At 41.7% G+C, this 23,691-nt stretch overlaps 1 protein-coding gene across 3 annotated transcripts in view; it reads right to left on the bottom strand.

Annotated features, from left to right (window-relative positions):
• Window positions 1-23,691, bottom strand: part of LOC120935633 (E1A-binding protein p400-like) — a 164,386-nt gene that overhangs the window by 105,447 nt on the left and 35,248 nt on the right. For all 3 annotated transcript variants that reach the window (XM_040347686.1, XM_040347691.1, XM_040347688.1), the window contains exons 9-20: window positions 23,320-23,398; window positions 18,655-18,704; window positions 15,380-15,425; window positions 13,248-13,420; window positions 10,169-10,346; window positions 9,818-9,954; window positions 9,566-9,735; window positions 9,226-9,400; window positions 6,906-7,042; window positions 6,616-6,802; window positions 942-1,108; window positions 661-824 (exon numbers count right to left, since the gene is read on the bottom strand). In XM_040347686.1, coding sequence (XP_040203620.1) covers window positions 661-824; window positions 942-1,108; window positions 6,616-6,802; window positions 6,906-7,042; window positions 9,226-9,400; window positions 9,566-9,735; window positions 9,818-9,954; window positions 10,169-10,346; window positions 13,248-13,420; window positions 15,380-15,425; window positions 18,655-18,704; window positions 23,320-23,398 — 1,663 coding nt within the window. The remainder of the gene's footprint in view (window positions 1-660; window positions 825-941; window positions 1,109-6,615; window positions 6,803-6,905; window positions 7,043-9,225; window positions 9,401-9,565; window positions 9,736-9,817; window positions 9,955-10,168; window positions 10,347-13,247; window positions 13,421-15,379; window positions 15,426-18,654; window positions 18,705-23,319; window positions 23,399-23,691) is intronic.

Here is a 23,691-nt window from a genome sequence, read left to right as displayed (position 1 = left end):
CTGACAGCTTGAAGTCTTTTGTGGTATTTGTGGATGAGGCTCTTTATCTTCTCAGATGGTAAAAGCTGCCCATTCCTCTTGGCAAAAAGCCTCCAGTTCCTGTAAATTCTTGGGCTGTCTTGCATGTTTGAGATCTCCCCAGAGTGGCTCAATGATATTGAGGTCAGGAGACTGCGATGACCACTCCAGAACCTTCACTTTATTCTGCTGTAGCCAATAAACACAGTTGATTGATAATAAATGGCTTTAGCCAAACACTAACAATGAGTGAAAGAAATGTTTTTGTGTTATCAATTATATTCTCTAAAAAAATGGCCAAGAAATCATAAATTCCACCAACGTATGTAAACTTATGAGCACAACTGTATCTCAGGGGACAGTTTTGCTACATATCCATCTACAGTTTACTTTTAAATAGAAAAAATTAAACCATAAGAACTCCCATATACAGTACCAGTTTGTAACAAAGTGAAACGAGGATCATCTGTTATGTTTGGTTAGAAAAGCACTTTTTTTACAACCCATATGATGTCTTAAGCCTTAAAAATACTTTGGATAGCAGATAAATTCCACAGCATGTATCGAATGATAATACCAAATAATGAAATGGTGTTCTGACAGGATTCTAATTATGAGGAAATAAACTAGACCAGCCCTTACCTTTGATCCCCTGTGGTACAGCAGCTGCGACTGAAGATCTTTTCATTTGTCCCTGCTGTGTAACTGTAGTTGTAGTAGTTGTAACTACACGTGTTGCAGTTGTACTTGGCAAAGCAACTGTGCGTCCTTCAGGTTTCTGTCCATAGAGGACTGGCTCAAACAATCTTTGAAATTCAAAGCAGTGAAGAAATGAAAGGAAAGGAAAGATTAACTTGTAAGAAACTGAACATAAAGATGAAATGAAGGTATTAGAGTAGTAGTAAACCATAAAACCCAACTACCTGCTTGGTTTCATTTTCACCCGGCTGGGCCGAGGTGCAGGTTCAGGGGAACTATAAATTTCCTGTATCATCTTTCTAGTAATTTTCTGCTTAGGAAGCTGCTGACCTTCATATTGCGTCATTTTATTTTCTAGCCCAAGTAAATCAAATAAAGACAAGTCTTTGTTCTGGAAAGGACAGAAAAAGAAAAAAAAAACATAGGATGACATGAAAATGCAATTTGAGTACAAAAGTGGAATTTTGGCTTACGTGCAACTTCCTCATCTTGGAGTACAGTAAGGGACATGACATATTCTTAAGCTGGATGCACGTGGAATGAAAATCAGCTGCTTCAGCAGGGTCCAGGTGAATTCCAATCTGTGCGTAATAAAGACCCCCCCACCCTCCCCATTCGATCGGCTTCTTGCGAAGGGTCCTGTTATAAAACCCCCTTCGATCAGCGGCTTGCAGACAAGCGGCTGCAGCACTGATTGGTGTAATCTGACAGTGGGGAGTTCCAGTTGTCAGAAAACATTGTCCCAGCTGGGGGAGGGGGGTTGGGGTTTGGGATTCCTGTGTCTATTTTGCCTGTGTGGATGCAGGAATCTTTTTTTAAAAGCAAAAACCAACCCACTACATGGTTTTCTAGGTCATTTAGCAAACAAAGGGGTGATCAATACACAGTGGGGAGGGGCCTGTGTCCTGTGCTGAACTGCAAAATATATCACAGACAAGCCAAAATTCCTAATATCCTAATCATATAGTATGGCCCAAACAGCAAACAGAACTGCCAACAGGCCCACAAGAAAACAAATAACTAAAACAAAAAAAGACTCAAATCACAGCCTGAAGTACCTTGCAGCTGAAACTCACATCAGCTTAGACCTGAACACCCACCTGCTAGAACTTCGAAAAGGTGTATGCAGAGCCCGCCAGGAAGTCAGCGCTGTGCTAATCAAAGGCAGTGAGACATTTCCCGATCTCTGCAGCCGCGCATCAGGACAATGTCTCACTGCCTGTAATTAGTGCAGCGACGTGCCGACTTCCTGGTGGGTTCTGCACGTGCGCTGTGCGAACACGCCGGAGCTCATCCTTACAGGGGACCAGGTGGCAGCCTTGCAAATCTGTGAGGCAGATGTTTATGCTGAAAATCCTAAGAGACTCCAACAGGCCCGATGGAAAAGAAACTGTGCCTCGGGGTGTATGCCCTGCAAAGGAGTTTCGCAATTCACCTAGCAATGGTGGAATAGGAATCGGGATGCCTTTTTTCAAGGGCTCACTTGCAGAACAAAGAAGGACTCAGTCTTGCTAATAACGGCTGTGGCTTTTAGGCAGACCCCGACTATCCTCACATCATCTGGGCAGCCATGCTTAGAAAGTCCAAGAATCTGGATAGGCAAGAGAACTGGAAATGCGAGTTTCGGCCCAAAGGAGAGAAACACTTGTTTCTTCTGCGGTAGCCCGACTTAAGTTGCAACCTGATGGTTTATGTAGACCACTACTGTGGTCAGACTGTACTCTGGCTGGGTGACCTTGCAGAAGGGAGGTCCATTATTGTAGGAGCAATCTCAAATGCAGGATGTTGAGGTTTCGACTCCTATGGGGACCAGGTCACTTAAACCGGTCAGAGAGTTTTAAACTCCAACCCCAGCCTGTAACACTGAATGAAAAAGGACCTGAGGGTCCTAGTAGATGATAGGCTCAGCAATGGCATGCAATGCCAAGCTGCTGCTAATAAAGCAAACAGAATATTGGCTTGAATTAAAAAGGGATTGACTCCAGGAGATAAAACGATAATTCGCCAGCTCTATAAGACTCTGGGCCGGCTGCACCTACAGTATGCTGTCCAGTTCTGGGCACCAGTCCTCAGGAAGGATGTACTGAAAATGGAGCAAGCACAAAGAAGGGTAACAATAAAGGGTCTGGAGGATATTCGCTATGAGGAAAGGGTGCGAGCACTGAACTTATTTTCTCTGGAGAAGAGACGCTTGAGTGGGGATATGATTTCAATTTACAAATACCATACTGGTGACCCCACAATAGGGATAAAACTTTTTTGTGGAAGGGAGTTTAACAAGACATGTGGCCACTCATTAAGATTAGGAGAAAAGAGGTTTAACCTTAAACTACGTAGAGGGTTCTTTACTTTTAGAGCAGAAAGGATGTGGAATTCCCTTCCACAGGTGGTGGTCTCAGTAGGGAGCATCGATAGTTTCAAAAAACTATTAGATAAACACCTGAATGACCACAACATACAGGGATATACAAGGTAATACTGACATATCACACACATGGGTTGGACTTGTCTTTTTTCAACCTCACCTACTATGTAACCTATGACATGAATACCCGGGTTTGCGGAAGAGGCAGAAGCAGGGCAAGAACTTTTGTGAACATTTGAGGTGCAGAAAAAGCCTGAAAGGTAGCGCTACATTTTGGAAGTGTTGGTCTCCAAAAGCAAAATGCAGAAAGAATTGATGCGAGGGGAAAATGGGGATGCGTAGATAGGCATCTGTTATGTCTACTGGTGCTGGAAATTACCCTGGTCTTAGAAGCGAATGGCAGATCTTATCATTTGCATCTGTAATATTAGAAGAAGAAATGTATTTACAGATTTATGGTGGATAATTCCATTTGGCTTCGGGACTGTGAAAAAGTTTGCATAGAAAAAGTGAGTTTCGCCATTAAAGTCAATGGAAATGAAAATAATTTGTTCCGCATTGACTTCAACGGCATGCAATACCGCATGCGGCCAGAGGCGGGGGGCACCGGAGAGCCTCGGAAGTGTACGGAAACGCAGAGGACCGCTTAGCTGACCTTGGCAAACCTCGGAAAGCCTTTCTGAGGGCAACCAAGCTGTCCTCTGGGTCTTTCCGTGCATTTCCGAACAGCGCCAATCGGCTCTGCTCGGCTCCAGCGCCCCCCCACCTCAGGCCAAACGCGGCACTGCACAACGCTTTGGCCTGAATCCTGCTAGTTTTGCGAGACAACACTCAAAAAACCACACAAACCAGATTTTTAGGAATACAGTGCTCGTATTGCGAAACGCTTGTTAACCGCGTTACTCATAATCCGAGGTTCCACTGTACTCCTCTTACTTAAAGCGGAATCAAGGCAGGTAATTAAAATAACCTTCTTTTGGTCAGAAGCTGGCAGATTAAAATGTGAGGAGGGGGCAGAGATACGCTTATACGGAAACTAGTGTTTTGTACCACTTTAAAATGACAGACTGGACCCAGAGGCTTGGGATGTCTCAGATTCAGACAAGTGCAAATGCCAATAGACATAGCAGCAATAGTTGGCTGCAAAGCTAGAGCTGGAGGAGCAAAAGAAGGACTTTACAAGGGCTTAAGACCCCTTAAAAGACAGAAAATCTTCAACTGGTACTATAAAGTGTTTATAGAGAACTAAAGTGTCAGTATTCACCACCTAAACAGTCCACTTTTCAAAAACATTTTCTACAAGATAAATCTCAGCAAAAGGCTTAGGATGAGTAAAAATCCTTTCACAATTGGGCTGGTCATCAAAGTGCTTTGGAGTGTCAGCTGCTTAAAGGAGTTGTAAAGGAATTTTTTTTTTTTTTTTGCTGAAATGACTGTTTACAGGGTATAGAGACATAATAGTTAACTGATTCCTTTTAAAAATGATTAAAACGAAACTGATTGGTGTTGATGGGGTTTTAGACACACAGTAATCACACCTCCTTGATTAGTGAACAAAGGGAGAAAGCTCCCATGACTTTTTTCATCAGGAAACAGACAACCAAGAAGTGTTCAGAACAGAGGATTACAGCAACATCAGAGCAAAAACAGCATCAGAGCAAAACTAACAATGAGGACATGAAACCAGGACTGCAGTAAGGTAAAGGAAGCTATTTAGCAACAAAAAAAAAATTCCTTTAGTGACCCTTTAAGAAAAGACTGCAGACTCTGCTACAAAATCAGGATCCTTTAGCATATCATCAAGGGAAGGTGGTTTCATTTTTGGATTAAGAACAGAATCAGAAGAAACAGAGGACATTCAGCTTTTTTTGGCCTCTGGAAACCGAAGGTACTGGAAGTGCTAAGAGTTTTCCAAAGAATTCAGACATAGTGGTAGAAAAATCTGCTTAGATATGCCAAATGTTGCCCGTCTAAGAAGGAACTAGAGTCAGTAAATAGGAGAGGTGTCATAACAGGCTATTGCTTAGAGACAAATGGCAGGGGTTGCCACAATAAAGTGAATAAAAACTAAAGTCCTTGCCTACAGAACCACAAAATGTGCTAGGGACTGCAGGTTGTTTTAGTAAGGGCCAGGAACTGGTATAAAATATACAGGGAAACCCTGTCTTAACTTATCTGCAACGCTGGGCCTACTAGAGGTCTAGGCTTCGCACATCACTTGGCATATGCCCCCAAAGGGGTCTTCAGGATTTGGAAACCATAGACATGGAGTACAGCCCTGGACTTGCACAACACCCTGTGGCTAAACTACATATGTTGCACTATATTCCATGGTGAATGTGTAATGCAGTATTCAGTACCTGAAAAAAGCACTACAGGCTGGCCCCAGACAGTGGGGTGCAGGTAACTTTCCCAATATACACACTGAGGGTAACCAATCCAGAAACTGCTAGACAGCCCAGAGCAGTAAGCAGTCATGTCATGTGTCCACAGAAGAGAGTATTTGACATGAAGCCACAGCTTGTGCCTCATGAAATGCAGGGGAGATTTTTATTTTATTTTGCAGCCTCTGCTACAAAATTAAGAAATTAAAAATATATATTTCTCCAGAGGACAACATTATAGGCTGTGGAAAATCAGACGCTGGTAGGCAAAGACTGGTACACACAGCATCAATTACTGTCTACAGTAGAAAGCATTTGGTAAGAAGCCGCAGCTCATACCTCAATAAGTGCAGTGAATGAAAAAATCACCTACGGACACTAGCAAAAAAACTGTCTTGCAGAGTGGGGGAGGTTATATGGTGTCCCAAACGGGTGTTGCCACAATGCAATCACCTGAAGGTGGGCTAGCTGCATATAGCCCACTGTCTCTGTTTCCTATATTGTACAACTGAGATAGTAGAAAATTCACTATAGCAAACATTCTGGCTGTGTGCAAAAACACTGAATGCTAACAAGCACCCAAAGCTTGCCATTTTCCTGGAAAAAATGTCACATTTGTACAGACAGGTTTCAAGCAAATAAAAACTGTAAAAGATAACATTTCCCATAACAAATTATTCATATAAATGATTAATATCCATGCGATTGATGTTTTCCTCCTACACAATCTTCAAGCAGTATTACATTGGAAATAAGAAAATTTGAAAAAACTACTGCAAAGTATTTTTGAAGCGTCTTAGCCTTCAAAAGGAGAACGTTTTTTATCCATACGCAAACACATATCGTGAGAAGATATTGGTCTCCTGGAAATACATTTGCAAAATCATTAGAAGATACTGCAGCTATAGAACAAGCAGAATCAACGCATGTTTAGAATCGATTCCTAAACATTCCTGCTTCAAAAACACTTTCCTTTATTCATTGAGTGTTGTTTCTATAGTGTTTCTCAAATTATTTGTGAGACTCCACACAAACAGTCTAATAATTCTGTCAATAAGAAGGTTAAGCATGAATATGCTGCTTTTAGTGCATAGTCTACCTCGATACCTTCTTAATGAGCTTAGCAAATCACTGTGAATAGCTTCTCACCTTCCAAGGGTCATATTCTAAAGCCTTCAATACTAAAGATGCAGTTTCATATTGTAGAGCTTCACATGAATAGGAGGAATGCCCAGGCCTTGGATCCACCAGATCTGGATGATTACATATCCTCTGCAGCTGCGTCAGAACGTGAAGAACACTGACAAAATGGCCACCCTTTAAGGAATCTTGAGTTCTAACCAAGAATAAAAGTAACTGTTAATACTAAAAAGAGGTTCAAAATATATCTATTGTAAAAAAATATTATGTATTTTTTGCCTAAGCCTCTAAAAACGTACCCAGGCTGCATCATGATATCTTCATACAAGACCTTTTGGCGGTTTGATAATTGACACTTAAGCACATGCTCAGATTTCTTGTTTAGCTGCCTTTCCACATCTCTTTTGGTCCGTCGCAATATAAATGGTTGAGTGGACTGGAAAAACAACACTAAATTTGAATGGCATAACTACACAAAATAATATGCACTAACAAAACATAAAAAACATATTACAGCTATAATCCATAACAAAAAAAAAAAAAAAACATTTAGAAACGACTAGAATATTGTCCCATGTTAGAAGATCATTTTGCAGTTCTCTTCAGGTTAAAACCTTCTTTCAATAACCAATTGCTTGAAAATCTGTTGCCTGTGTCCATTTATTGTCCTTGACGCACAAAATGTCACGACAAGAAACAAGATATGTCAATACTACTAGTAACTGGTCCACAAAGAGAACACTGCTAGTTCAAAATGATTAGTTCCAATGTGGTACTAGGTCTTACTGCTGTCACAAAATATAGGGTACATGTGTAAAACCCACTGAGAAGAGAAGACCAAATTAGCACACTATAAAAACAGTTTATTAAAACAAACACTCCAAATGTACTCTAATGCAGTAGAAAGGATGCAGACATATCAACTGCCCCCACTGGTTAAGGAATAACGCCAGAACGGGATAGAGGCTAGCGGTACTGTACACTGTTAACCACTTCTCGACCGCCGCATGTACATATACGTCGGCAGAATGGCACGTACAGGCACATGGGCCTGTATGTCCCTGCCTAGACGTGGGTCGGGGGTCCGATCGGGACCCCCCCCCCCCCGCTACACGCGGCGGTCGGGTTCCCTCGGGGAGCGATCCAGGACGGCGGCGCGGCTATTTGTTTATAGCAGCTCCGTCGCGATCGCTCCCCGGAGCTGAAGAACGGGGAGAGCCGTATGTAAACACGGCTTCCCCGTGCTTCACTATGGCGCTGCATCGATCGAGTGATCCCCTTTATAGGGGAGACTCGATCGATGACGTCATTCCTACAGCCACACCCCCCTACAGTTGTAAACACACACACAGTGTACACTAAATCCTACAGCGCCCCCTGTGGTTAACTCCCAAACTGCAACTGTCATTTTCACAATAAAGAATGCAATTTAAATGCATTTTTTGCTGTGAAAATGACAATGGTCCCAAAAATGTGTCAAAATTGTCCGAAGTGTCCGCCATAATGTCGCAGTCACGAAAAAAAATCGCTGATCGCCGCCATTAGTAGTAAAAAAAAAAAAAATTAATAAAAATGCAATAAAACTATCCCCTATTTTGTAAACGCTATACATTTTGCGCAAACCAATCGATAAACGCTTATTGCGATTTTTTTTTTTACCAAAAATAGGTACAAGAATACGTATCGGCCTAAACTGAGAAATTTTTTTTTTTATATATGTTTTTGGGGGATATTTATTATAGCAAAAAGTAAAAAATATTAAATTTTTTTCAAAATTGTCGCTCTATTTTTGTTTATAGCGCAAAAAATAAAAACCGCGAGGTGATCAAACACCACCAAAAGAAAGCTCTATTTGTGGGGAAAAAAGGACGCCAATTTTGTTTGGGAGCCACGTCGCACGACCGCGCAATTGTCTGTTAAAGCGACGCAGTCCCGAACTGTAAAAACCCCTTGGGTCTTTAGCCAGCATATTGGTCCGGGGCTTAAGTGGTTAAAAAGAGGATCTTTAGATGTGTCAAAATTAAAAGTCAACCGCTACAAAAACTATAGCTGCTCACTTTTAATAAACAGACACTTGCCTGTCCAAGGATCCAGCACTGTCCTCACCCGGACCAATTCTTCATTAGTCTTCGGGTCCCCGGCATCTTAACTGGGGGCAGCTGGCTGTGACTGTTTGCAGCTTCACAGCTGGCTGCCCACTGCGCTTTGCAGCCTTCTGGGACCTATGTTGTGTTCCAGAAGGTTGCAGGCAGGGAAGAGGGGAGAAATTCCACTCGGATGGCTAGATCAGAGCAGAAGAAGTGGGAGCAGTTACCTGTCAAAACTAGATAACCGCTTCCCAACCCCCATAAAATAGAACAAAAATAATCCAAATGTGGCAGAGGAGGAAAAGCAAAAATCCTCCTTTTGGGCGAAGTTCCACTTTAAAATCCTCAGCTCCCCTCCTGACAGTGCAGGTTAAATAGAGCAAAAAACATACTAGCCAGCATACTGTTGTCACTTGCATGTGGGTGTAAATAATTTATGATAATGTTTTTTTAGGTCATTGCGCTTTATTCTCCTTTTATGTTCAACACAAAGAAATTGAAATGATCTGTCACCAGAGTTTTTATTAATTACCCGATGCAATCGTATTGAAATGGTATGTCGATATTCTTGGTCCTGGTCACTGCCATCCTTCACTGGGAAATCCATATAAGGTCTGGACAAGCCTGGAATAAGGAAATGCACCATGGTCCACAGGTCCTTCCATGTGTGTGGTAATGGAGTGTCTCGGAGAAGCAGCCGCCTTTGACTAAACAACAAAAATAGAAGATAAAGGAAACACATAGCAAATAATGGTACCACCCAGTAATGCATATCCATCTTTTTATTTGTCTGTATTTGTGTTATTTTCTATCCCTCTTAAACCTCTACATCCATACAAGTGCCATTTTACAATATATATTATTGGGCAAACCTTGGAAGATTCAAAATGGCATCCCAGTGCTTCTCATTCATATTTCGGATCTGATGGACCTCATCTAGCACTAGATACTTCCATCTCATTTTCATGAAGGCCTGGAGTCCTTTAAACAATTGCTTATAGGAGGTGATACAGACATGGAAGCTGTTGGGTTCATTCCAAGTCTAGTATAAAAGTATATACAATTACTTCATTTAAAAAAAACATGGATTAAAGAATTTCAAAGCTTTAATGTAAAAACAGTACCTGACGTTTCCTCCTGAGCTCTCGCTGACTACCAAAATACAGCAGCAGTTTAAATGCTGGGCACCAGCGTTTCAGTTCCAGTTCCCATTTAAGAATGTTGCAGCTTCGTGCAACAATTAGGTGTGGACCCCATACACCTGAGAATAAATAAATTGATAAAATACATTTTAGATTAGTGCAGAACTTTTATTTAAATAGAACTTGAAGTCATTTTTGAGAGGGATTTTCCTTCAATCAGCTAGGAATAAACTTGATAGAGGTTAGAACTCTTCTTGATCCTATTCTGAACTAGAAAAAATAATTACCTGTGGTTGGAGTTTTACTTTAATGTTCTGCTAGCTAATTACTCACCCTCATTGCTGGCCAAATGAGCTAGGAGAGCTATCACCTGGATGTTCTTGCCCAGTCCTGACTCATCTGCCAGGATCCCATTAAGATTTTTTCTGTACTGTTTGGCTAACCAATCTAGCCCAATCATTTGATAATCTCGAAGTTTGCCATGTAGAAGTGGTGAAGCAGCAGTTTTAACCTGTGAATATTAGAAAATCAATTTAATAACTTTGTTTAAAACAATCTAGAAAAAGTCAGGTTTCTGTGATAAAAAAAAAAAAAAAAAAGAGAGACAAAGATAAATCATTTTAGAACTTTTGCCACCTTTAATGTGACCTAAAAACCTATAAACTGTACAACTCAGTTGAACAACAAACTGAAAACCTTTAAGGTGGAGGGAAGTAAAAATATAAAATAATATGGTTGCATAAGTGTGCACACCCTTAAATACTTTGTTGAAGCACCTTTTGATTTTATTACAGCACTCAGTGCTTTTGGGTATGAGTATCAGCGTGGCACATTTTGACTTGCCAATATTTGCCCACTCTTCTGTGCAAAAACACTCCAAATCAGATTGCGAGGGCATCTCCTGTGTACAGCCCTCTTCAGATCAGCCCACAGATTTTCAATTAGATTCAGGTCCGGGCCATTCCAAAACATTAATCTTCTGGTGAAGTCATTCCTTTGATGATTTGGATGTATGCTTTGGGTCGTTGCCATGAAGTTCCTTTTCACGTTGAGCTTTCTAGCAAAAGCCTGAAGGTTTTGTGCCAATATTGACTGGAATTTGGAACTGTTCATAATTCCCTCTACCTTGACTAAGGCCCCTGTTTCAGCTGAAGAAAAAACAGCCCCAAAGCATGATGCTGCCACCACCATGCTTCACTGTGAGTATCATCAGACCATAACACATTTTCCCACATGCTTTTGGGAAACTTCAGATGTTTTTTGAAAAATTTAGCCTAGCTTGGATGTTTTTCTTCGTAAGAACAGGCTTCTGTCTTACCACTCTACCTCCATAGCCCAGATATATGAAGAATACGGGAGGCTGTTGTCACATGTACCACACAGCCAGTACTTACCAGATATCCCTGCACCTTCTTTAAAGGGGTTGTAAAGGTACATTTGTTTTTTTCAAATAGCTTCCTTTACCTTAGTGCAGTCCTCCTTCACTTACCTCATCCTTCGATTTTGCTTTTAAATGTCTTTATTTCTTCTGAGAAATCCTCACTTCCTGTTCTTCTGTCTGTAACTCCACACAGTAATGCAAGACTTTCTCCCTGGTGTGGAGTGTCATGCTCACCCCCTCCCTTGGACTACGGGAGAGTCAGGACGCCCACTAACACACAGCTCCTTTCTCTATCTGCAACGTAGAGAGCGTCGTCCTGACTCTCATGTAGTCCAAGGGAGGGGGTGAGCACGACACTCCACACCAGGGAGAAAGCCGTGCATTACTGTGTGGAGTTACAGACAGAAGAACAGGAAGTGAGGAATTCTCAGAAGAAATAAGGACATTTAAAAGCAAAATCGAAGGATGAGGTAAGTGAAGGAGGACTGCACTAAGGTAAAGGAAGATATTTAGGGGGGAAAAAATTGTACCTTTACAACCCCTTTAATGTTGCTGTAGGCCTCTTTGCAGCCTTGGAAGTTTTCCTCTGGTCTTTTCATCAATTTTGGAAGGACATCAAATTCTTGGTAATGTCACTGTTGTGTCAAATTTCTCTCCACCCGATGAGGACTGTCTTCACGTTCCATGATATAGCTAATGCCTTGGAAATTCTTTTGTACCCTTCTCCTGACCGATAACTTTTAACAATGAGATCCCCCTGATGCTTTGAAAGCCATCTGTGGACCATTGCTTTTGCAGTAGGATGTGACCAAGAAAATGTCAGGAAAGACCTACTAGAACAGCTGACCTGTGGGGTTAATCAGAGGCACTTTAAATGACAGGTGTGTACTGACTCCTATTTAACATGAGTTTGAATGCGATTGCTTAATTCTGAACACGGCTACATCCCCAGTTATAAGAATTCAACTGAGTTGTGCAGTTTATAGGTCACATTAAAGGCGGAAAACGTTCTGAAATTATATATCTATACCTGACATTTTATATCCACTGTAGGTAGATCGATACCAACAGTTCTCTATGGATTCTCTAAATGAGATGAAAAGCTTGACAACATCAGAGGATGAAAACGTTTGCCATGGTGCTGTAGCCAAGGCCAAAAACATTTCCCTATAGTAGGTTACTGTTTTGCTTCATGATCACTCATGTATATATAGTTTTGTTGCCTCAGAAGATGGTTAATAAAGCAAACATTTTAGAGTAAAAGGGATTCTGCCATGGCTTCTGAAAAACATTCTGGGGGTTATTTACAAAAGGCAAATCAATTTCGCACTATAAGTGCACTGAAAGTGCACTCGCTGTAGATCTGAGGGGAAGATCTGAAATGAGGGGGAAGCTCTGCCGATTTTATAATTCAATTATGTGCAAGCCAAAATGCTGTTTTTTATTTTCCTTGCATGTCCCCCCCTTATGCCCTGTACACACGATCGGTTCGTCTGATGAAAACGGTCCGATGGACCGTTTTCATCAGACGAACCGATCGTGTGTGGGCCCCATCGTTGCCCCCCCCCCATCGGTGAAAAAAAATAGAACCGGTTTTAAAATTTTCTGATGGTTAAAAAACCGATAGAAACATTTTTAACTGATGGTGTGTAGGCAAGACTGATGAAAGTCAGCTTCATTGGATATCTGATGAAAAATACATCGGTCCGTTTTCATCGGATGAACCGATTGGGTGTACGTGGCATTAGATCTACAACGACTGCACTTCCAAGTGCACTTGTAGTGCAGAGTGGATTTGCCTTTAGTAAATCAACCCCTCTGTCTTCAATACTTTCTGACACAGAGCCGAAACAAGGGTGCCAGGAAGGACATTTTCAGAAGAGGCAGCAAAGGTAGCTTACATATCAATTACTTTTTTTATTTTTTTTAATTGGAACTTTAAAATATCACCTAACAGGGAGCTGGCAAGAAACATGCAAGAAGGGATCTCACATTTTTTTTAAAACATGACAAACAGATCTACATACTCACCACCCCAGAGATGCGTGCACTACCACGAGGCAGTAATAGTTCTGCAGCACCAGCCACTTCGGCAATGTCACGATTGTGTTTCCGTGAACCCACATGGGCAGCACTACTTCCAGTCAGCAAAGAGTCTATGAGAACCACCTGCTTCTGTGCACCATCTGAACCTGTGTCACCTTCTGAAAAAAAAAAAAGGGTATATTATTAGCTTTAAGAAGTTAATGTTACCATCTTACAAAAGTCCAACACATGTGGTTTATTTTCCTTGCACTATTTGAGTTATGGATCGTATTTTCGTAAGTCGCTAAAGGTTTGTTTTAGCTCAAATACTAAAAATTTACCAAATACATATTCTATATCATAAAGATTATCTCACAGGTTTTCACTACAAAAATGTAACCCTGGCATCGATGGAGTTACAATGAGATGTTTATTGACCAAAGCTGGAAAAGGAGTAGTTTAGGCTCGGTTCACACTGGGGCCGCTTCAAAGTCGTCAATGCAAGCCGCTCCGAAGTCACCCCCAAGTAGTGCAGGAACCTTTTTCTAAGTCAGAGCGACTTGAGTCACTCCGAATAGAACGGTGCCATTGCACTGGAGCGCGACTTGTCAGATGAAGTCACCCTAGTGTAAGAGGCTTTCAATGGTTAAAGTGATAACAAAGGCTCCCATTTTTACCCTTAAGCAACAAAATAGGTTTATACTTACTGCTCTGTGCAAGGATATCATTCCCTTACCTCTACTTCTGGAGTTTCCTGCCAACGCGGTCTGCTCCTTCTCTCCTCCGTGTGGCCCCTTAAAGCACACAGTGCGCTATGGGGGCATACATGCAGGCAAGCTCCTTAGCCGGGGCTGTGTGTATGCACACCCCACCGCTCCCTCCTCACTAGATTTGACTGAAAGCAGCAGGAGTCAATGGCTCCCACTGCTCTCAGACAGTCCTGTGAGCGCAGGAAAAGAGAAAAGACTTAAAGGGGTTGTAAAGGAAAAACATTTTTCATAATAAGCATCCTTTACCTGCAGACATTCCTCTTTTTACTTCCTCATTGTTCGTTTTTGCTTAGAAGTTGCTCTATTTCTTCTCTGTTCACTTCCTGCTTGTCTGATTTTACTGACCATCGTGATGGGAGGCTTTACTGCGGTGGTCAGTAACGTGCTCACCCCCTCCTGGGAAATACATCTGTGCGGCAGGACGCTCTCTACGTGTTAGAGACTTCAAGGAGGTGTGAATTACTGGGCGTGCCGCAATTCATACTGGGAAATGTAGTTCTTACATGAACGAGCGCCGCAAACCAGGAAGTGAATGAGAGAACAGAAACTAGAATGCTGGAGGCGATATAGATGAAGGAATTTAATAGGTATTTACTCGTTGTTTAACAGAATCATTGCACTATTCTGTCTGTCTACCTTGCAGACATTAATTTTAGGCAAAACATTTTTTTCCTTTATTGACCCTTTAAGTAGGGATTTAGGGGGGAGGGGAAGGAACAGCAAGTGGAAGGCTTATTACCCTAATGCAGGTAATGCATTAAGGTAAAAAACCTACTGACTTTAGAACTAAATTACCATTTTTATGTGGAAAAATTATGATTCTCCAAAAATTACGAGATGCAATAAAAACTTTGTAAAATGTATTGTCAAAAAACAACAAAAAAAACAACAACATGTATAAAGAAAACAACATACACATTTAAGAAACAAAGTGACAATGCACCTCATGAATAAGGATTGGCTCAGGCGTGGTCACAACCGCATGTGCAGAGCCCGCCAGGAAGTCACGACTGCACAGTGCTCATCACAAGAGAGACATTTCCCGATCTGCGGCTGCAGAGATTGGGAAATGTCTCACTGCTTGCGATTAGCGCTGTGCAGTACCGACTTCCTGGCGGGCTATGCATGTGTGGCTGCAACTACACCTGAGCCCACCCTTACTCATGAACTAGAGCACTTATGGAAACAAACAATTTGGGAAAGGTTAAAAACAGACAGAAGTCCTAAACAATTTGCAACAAAGAAAAGCAAGGACAAATCAAATACAATAAAAAGACTATATTAGATGGTGAGACCATTTGCAATTATTTTTATAACATAATCAGGTCATGCTTTAAACAAACTCTGCTAGAAAATAAAAACACAAACCTTTACTTTCTGTTACTTTATAAACATTCCCTGAGATAACTGGATTCTGAAAAACAGAAAAAATTAAGAATGTAAAATTTGGAGGAATCCGCTGATTAAAAATCCAAAATGGAAAAAGCAAACATTAGTGCATACTGCAGTTTTGCACAAAATAGACAATGTTCAAATTAACAATTTCAAAGCCAGCGAACAAAATCTCATAAGCATACAATCTGTACAAGTAGTATAATACAAGTGATATTTAAATGCAAAAAAAAAAAAAGCAAAGTGGCAATCTAGTTATTTTATTTAGTATCTAAATAGGATCTCTCTCTCGCTCATATATATATATACACACACACACACACACAGGGGCGGACTGACAACTCATGGGGCCCCCGGGCAATAGAAGATTATGGGTCCCCGGGCTTACAGATGGCCACCACGCCAGGAGGCAGTGCAGAGGCGGGGCAACTAAAATCTCTGGATTTTCATATCAAAAGCATGTCAGTTTCAGACATATCAGAGACAGATTTTTACATACCGTCCCTGGCAACCCTGATGGGGCCCCCTAGTGGCATGGGGCCCTTGGGCAGTGCCCGAGTGACTCAATATGGTTATTCCGCCCCTGAATAGATAGATAGAGATTATATATATATATATATATATATATATATATATATATATATATATATATATATATATATATATATATATATATATATATATATACACACACACACACACACACACACACACACATATATACACACACACGCATACATACATACATACATCACACTGTATCTCACAAAAGTGAGTACACCCCTCACATTTTTGTAACCATTTTATTATATCTTTTCATGTGACAACACTGACGAAATGAGAGTTTGCTACAATATAAAAGTAGTGAGTGTACAGCTTGTGTAACAGTGTCAATTTCCTGTTCTCTCAAAATAACGCAACACACAGCCATTAATTAATGTCTAAACCGCTGGCATCAAAAGTGAGTACACCCCTAAGTGAAAATGTCCAGATTGGGCCCAATTAGCCGTTTTCCCTCCCCGGTGTCACGTGACTCAGTGTTACAAGGTCTCAGGTGTGAATGGGGAGCAGGTGTGTTACATTTGATGTTATCGCTCTCACTCTTTCATACTGATCAAGTTCAACATGGCACCTCATGGCAAAGAACTCTGAGCATCTGAAAAAAATAATTGTTGCTGTACATAAAGATGGCCTAGGCTATAAGATGATTGCCAAGACTCAAGACCCATGTTCGACCAAAGAAGTTGAGAGGACGTGCTCAGCGTCATATCCAGAGGTTGTCTTTGGGAAATGGACATATGAGTGCTGCCAGTATTGCTGCAGAGGTTGAAGGGGTGTGGATCAGCCTGTCAGTGCTCAGACCATACGCCACACACTGCATCAAATTGGTCTGCATGGCTGTCATCCCAAAAGGAAGCATCTTCTAAAGATGATGCACAAGAAAGCCTGCAAACAGTTTGCTGAAGACGAGCGGACTAAGGACATGGATTACTGGAACCATGTCCTGTGGTCTGATGAGACCAAGATAAACTTATTTGGTTCAGATGGTGTCAAGCATGTGTGTGTGTGTGTGTGGCAGTAACCAGGTGAGGAGTACAAAGACAAATGTGTCTTGCCTACAGTCAAACATGGTGGTGGGAGTCTCATGGTCTGGGGCTGCATGAGTACTGCCGGCACTGGGGAGCTACAGTTCATTGGAGGGAGCCATGAATGCCGACAGGTACTGTGACATACTGAACAGAGCATGATCCCCTCCCTTCAGAGACTGGGCTACAGGTCAGTATTACAAAAAAAAAGAACCCAAACACACCTTCAAGACGACCACTGCTTGCTAAAAAAGCTGAGGGTAAAGGTGATGGACTGGCCAAGCATGTCTCCAGGCCTAAACCCTATTGAGCATCTGTGGAGCATCCTCAAACGGAAGGTGGAGGAGCGTAAGGTCTCTAACATCCACCAGCTCCGTAATGTCCTCATGGAGGAGTGGAAGAGAACTCTAGTGGCAACCTGTGAAGCTCTGGTAAACTCCATGCCCAAGAGGGTTAAGGCAGTGCTGGAAAATAATGGTGGCCACACAAAATAGACACTTCGGGCCCAATTTGGACATTTTCACTTAGGGGTGTACTCACTTTTGTTGCCAGTGGTTTAGACATTAATGTCTGTGTGTTGAGTTATTTTGAGGGGATAGCAAATTTACACTGTTATACAAGCTGTACACTCACTACTTTACATTGTAGCAAAGTGTCACTTCTTCAGTGTTGTCACGTGAAAAGATATAATAAAATATTTACAAAAATGTGAGGAGTGTATTCACCTTTGTGAAATGCTGTAAATAAATATTATATATATATATTTGCCCTCCCATGTTCTTCAATACTATACTATAGATAAGACTGCAGCAGTTGGGTGGTGCAGCAGGGAACCAACGTTTTGGCTGTGCCATGCAATTTTTACTCTAAAATGTTGTTCCTAAAGGCTCAAGGCACATATATTGCTCCATGGAGATAATTGGGAGAACCAACTTATGCACGCCCACTCATCTCCATGGCATGTTCATCATACATTAAGAGCCCTTAATCCCTTGTGTATAAATATCCAAGCACAGCATTTTCAAACAAAGCAGAGATCAGAACCAATGCTCCCCCCTTCTTTTACCACCTGTCTCTATTGGCAAATAAGTCCGATAATGATGTCTGGGGGTGGGCAGGCGTTAGCTCCTTATACGGTTAGGAAGTGCCAACATTTCAGTTTAGACTACCTATAGATTTGGGGTTTCCTGAGTATTCATGAAAACATTTAAGCACCATTCACACCTGTGTGTTGCATTTTATTTACTTGTTTTTTTTTTGTGCGTTTGTTGCATAGGGCAGCCCATTTATTTGAATGGCTTGTCCTAGGCACAACAAACATCAAAATAGCTTTGGTACCTTTATTGGGCAGTAAGTCTCACACGTTTTTGTACCACACATTTGAGGAGTCATTAAGAAATAATGGCACCGCAAGCACAGTTTGTGCGTTTTTGCTTGCATTCATATAACACACAGGCGTGGGTGGCTGCATTTTGTCTTGAATTATGGAGATACATTACTTAAATGCAACTACTGATGATTTTTCAAACACATGTCATTAAGGGATTGTTTACAAGACTATAAATAAGCCTGTCATTTAAGAAAAATGTGTCTTAAAAGGAAACCAATTTTGCATACTATATTTTCATACATTTAGAAGTATTATAAGCTTTCACTGTGACTTACCAAACATATCTCTGTTCTGCCCTGCTGGTTAGATCTTTTGGTTTCTTGACCTAGAGGAAGTTAAAACAATTAAATAAATAAATAAATAAATAAATAAAGCGGGGAATTTCTCTGGTTTTGTTTTGCATGCGTTATCCTTCCATGTGCTCCTTGCTGCAAAGGCCAGTAAAAGTGAGGGTAGTGGCCATTTGTTTGATCTGGATAGATGCCTTAGGCCCTTTTCACACTTGTGCGACCTGTCCTGCAAGTTGGGACTGCAAAGTCGCATGACAAGTCGTACTCCATGACTTTCAATGAGTACCATTCATATCTGTGCGACTTCATAAGTAGTCCCTGCTTTATTACATAGTAGGCGAGGTTGAAAAAAGACACAAGTCCAACCAATGTGTGTGATTTTATGTCAGTATTACATCGTATATCCCTGTATGTTGAGGTTGTTCAGGTGCTTATATAAAAGATTTTTGAAACTAAAATCGATGCTCCCCACTGAGACCACCACAACCTTACCGCTCTAACAGTAAAGAACCATCTATGCAGTTTAAGGTAATCCGCTTTTCTTCTAATTTTAGTGAATGGTCGCATGTCTTAATAAATTCCCGGAAAAGTTTTATCCCTATTGTGGGGTCACCAGTACGGTATTTGTACATTGAACTCGTCTATCCTCTCAAGCGTTTCTTCTCCAGAGAGAACAAGTTCAGTGCTTGTAACCTTTCCTCAAAACCAATGTCCTCCAGTCCCTTTATTAGTTTTGTTACCCTTCTCTGGACTCTCTCCAGTTCCAGGACATCCTTCCTGAGGACTGGTGCCCAGAACTGGACAGCATACTCCAGGTGCGGCCAGACCAGAGTCTTGTAGAGTGGGAGAATTATCTTTTTATCTCTGGAGTTAATCCCCTTTTTTAAATCAATGCCAATATTCTGTTTTCAGCAGCTTGGCATAGCATGCCATTGCAGAGCCCATCATCAACTAGTGCCCAGAAGCGATTCAGTTCGCATGTGCCGCGCTTTATAAGTTTTTCATTCATTCATCGACTAGGAACCAGAGGTCATTTTGCATCCTAGATTACCCGAGGTTCTCCTCCTAGTGAGTAGATTGCATTCATAATTTTGCCACCCAAATGCATCATTTTACATTTTTCTACATTAAATCTCATTTGCCATGTAGTTGCCCACCCCATTAATTTGTTTAAATCTTCTTGCAAGGTTTCCACATCCTGTGGAGAAGTTATTGCCCTGCTTAGCTTAGTATAGTCTGCATATACAGAGATTGAATCGTTTATCCCATTCTCCAGGTTGTTTATGAATAAAAATAAATAGGATTAGTCCCAGGACAGAACCCTGTGTGACCACACTTTCCACCCCTGCCCATTCCGCGTACTTCCCATTTATCACTACCCTCTGAACTCGCCCCTGTAACCAGTTTTCAATCCATGTACTCACCCTGTGGGGCATGCCAACGGATATTACTTTGTACAGTAAACGTTTATGGGGAACTGTATCAAATGCTTTTGCAAAATCCAGATACACCACGTCTACGGGCCTTCCATTATGTAGATGGCAGCTCACCTCCTCATAGAAGGTTAATAGACTAGTTTGGCAAGAACGAGTGTTCATGAATCCATGCTGATTACTGCGAATGATACCGTTCTCATTACTAAAAAGCTTGTATACAGTACAGTCCCTTATCCCCTCCAAGAGCTTGCATACTTGATGATAGGCTAACTGTTCTGCAATTCCCAGGGATGCATCTTGGCCCTTTTTAAATATTGGTGCTGCATTGGCTTTTCTCCAATCAGCTGGTTCTATTCCAGTCAGTAGACTGTCCAACAATGGTCTGGCAATTACTTGACCGAGTTCCTTAAGGACACTCGGGTGCAAGCCATCTGATGGTCCTGGTGACTTATTAATGTTAAGCTTTTCAAGTCCATTTCTAATTCTGTCCTCTGTTATCCATGATTGCACCCTTACATTTCTTGTTGCATTATTTGTAAAGTTGGAATGCTGATAATGATCCCTCAGCCTTGTATTTTTTGAAGGCCCTTTTGTTTGCTTTTATATGCATTTTTATGTTGGAGCCAAGCCAACCAGGACTTTTATTAGCTCTTTTCAATTTAGGGCTAATGCCCTTATTTAATATACTCTTAAAGCATACCCATTTATCCTCTGTGTTCTTTATTCCTAGGATTTTATCCCAATTAATATCTTCTAGCAAGGCTCCTAGTTTATGGAAGTTGGCGCTTTTGAAATTCTGTGTCTTTGTATTCCCCTTATGTTTTCTTTTCGTGTGCTTTATGCTGAAACAAATCGACATGTGATCGCCGTTTCCTAAATTGCCCCGTATTTCCAAATCCGTGAACAGGTTTGTATTGTTGGTAATCAGTAGGTCTAGTAACACTTTGGGTTAGATTCAGAGAGAATTTACGCTGGCGTATCTATTGATAAGCCGCGTAAATTCAAATATGCGCCGGCGTATCTTCTTTCTGTATTCAGAAAGCAAGAGACGCTGAAATTTGCCTAAGATCCGACTGGCGTAAGTCTCTTACGCCGTCTTATCTTAGTTGCATATTTATGATGGCCGCTAGGTGGTGCTTCCGTCGTAGAATATGCAAATGACCTAGATACGCTGATTCACAAACGTACGTGCTCCCGGCGGAATTTTTTCCGTCGTTTGCCTAAGGCTTTTTCCTGCGTAACGTTGCTCCTGCTTCTATGAGGCCTACACAATGTTAAGTATGGACGTCGTTCCCGCGTCGAATTCTGAAATTTTTCCGTCGTTTGCGTAAGTCGTTCGCGAATAGGGCTGTTCACGTCGAAAGCAATGGCGATTTGCTGCGGAATTTCGAGCATGCGCACTGGGATTCTTTCACGAACGGCGCATGCGTCGTTCGTAAAAAACGTAAGTCAACAATAATTTAAATAAAACACGCCCACATCATCCCCATTTAAATTAGGCGGCTTACGCCGGCCCACATACGCTACGCCGCCGTAACTTAGGGCGCAAGTTCTTTATGAATACGGAACTTGCGCCCTAATTTATGGCGGCGTAACGTATCTGAGATAAGTTACGCCCGCACAAGATTACGCAGGGCTACCTGAATCTAGCCCTTTGTTTCTAGTTGGTGCGTCCAAAATCTGACCCATAAAATTGTCCTGCAAGACATTTTGGAACTGTCGAGCCTTAGATGAATGTGCGGTTCCTTCCACCCAGTCTATGTCTGGATGAATTAAAATCCCCCATTATGACACGTCCCATCCCTGGCGCCAATTAAAATTGTGATAAAAGGTTTGCCACTGCCTTCTCCCTCTGGTAAGGGGCACTTTAACATTCTCCCAGTATTACTTTCCCCTTGCATACAGTTTCCTTATTGGGTGTTGTGAGGTTACAAATCGGACCTGTTACTATACTTACCTCGGATTAAAGTGGAGGTTCAATTATCTAACATTACATCCAGCATACTAAACTACATGCACAGTATTCAGGTCTTTTATTTTTTTTTTCGCCGTACATACCGTTATATTGTTAATTTCTCCCCGGCTTCCGGGTTCTGATTCCCGCGGGACTGGGTGTTCCTATCCCTGGGTTAGATGATTGACGTCTGGTGAAAAAGTTCCCATGGCGCACAAGGCGCGTCACCAGTTTTCCGTAAAGAGCCGACCTGCGAGTCGGCTCTATATGGCGCCTGCGCAGTCAGCTCTACTCGGCGGGCACAGGCGCCGTATATCGCCCACTTGCAGGTCGGCTATTTACGGAAAACTGGTGACGCGCCTTGTGCGCGCCATGGGAACTTTTTCACCAGACGTCAATCATCTAACCCAGGGATAGGAACGTCCAGTCCTGCGGGAATCAGAACCCGGGGAGAAATTAACAATATAACGGTATGTACGGCAAGAAAAAGACCTGCATACTGTAAATGTACATGTTAGTATGCTGGATGTAATGTTAGATAATTGTTTTAGGGTGAACCTTCACTTTAAGGTGCTTTAGTCAACCTATCACTAATGCCCCCAATACTACCCTCTGGAATATGTTCCACGCTGACAAAATCTACCTTTGAGCCCCTCAAACTTTTCGGCCATCTTCACTCCCAGTAGATCTGCACCCTCCCGATTTAGGTGCAGTCCGTCCCTTTTATAGAGCTGGTGACCGACTGAGAAGTCAGCCCAGTTCTCCAGGAACCCAAACCCCTCCTTACTACACCAGCTCCTCAGCCACTTGTTTACTTCCCTAATTTACCAAATACCTTTCTGGTGTGCCTCGTGGTACTGGTAGTATTTCTGAGAATACTACCTTGGAGGTCCTTTTCCTCAATTTAGCTCCCAAGTCCCAAAAAACGGCGCACGTTTAGGAGAAATTTCCACTACCTATAGGTAAGCCCTCTCTGTCCAATAGGCTTACCTATAGGTAGAAGTCATAAAAAAGGGTTTACAACCACTTTAAACCCTAACAAAAAAACAACTGAGGTATATTGGGCAAAGAAAGGGTTACCCTGAGCTGGCCCCCATATTTTTTGTTTGCAACTGTCCAATTGTCCTGTTAGCTGCAGTTTAATTAGATAATATAAGACTTCCTGTGTCTTTCAACAGACAAGAAAGAAACAAAAGATTATGCTTTGAGACAGCGATCTATTTAACAAATGTATGCTTCATTAAAAAGTAACAGGCATACCTTTTTCTTTTTCATGTCTTGCACAGAAGACCTTCCTTCTCCTCTCTTGTAATTGCACCTGAAGTTTTATCTCCACCACCTAATAGGAAAACAAAGCATATGTGTGCAAGAGACATACACGCAAACAATTCACACGTATTACTATGCAAATAGCACATTTTCATTGTTTAGTAACCATATAGCCGTAAGCGTTTCACCACATGTCAATGTTGGGGCCTGATGATAGGTTGCTGAGGCACTAGTCATAGCACTCTTCAATGTGGGAAGGAAGTTTGACTAGTCTTAATCAGTAGAGAGACCATGGAGACCATAAAAAAACCTTAAACTCTTAGATCCTAAAAGTAAAATGTATTTGCTGACACCATAGGTTCA

Source organism: Rana temporaria, chromosome 1 (genome assembly GCF_905171775.1).
Source record: "Rana temporaria chromosome 1, aRanTem1.1, whole genome shotgun sequence".
Taxonomy (NCBI): Eukaryota; Metazoa; Chordata; class Amphibia; order Anura; family Ranidae; genus Rana; species Rana temporaria.
This window is presented reverse-complemented; position numbering and strand designations above follow the sequence as displayed.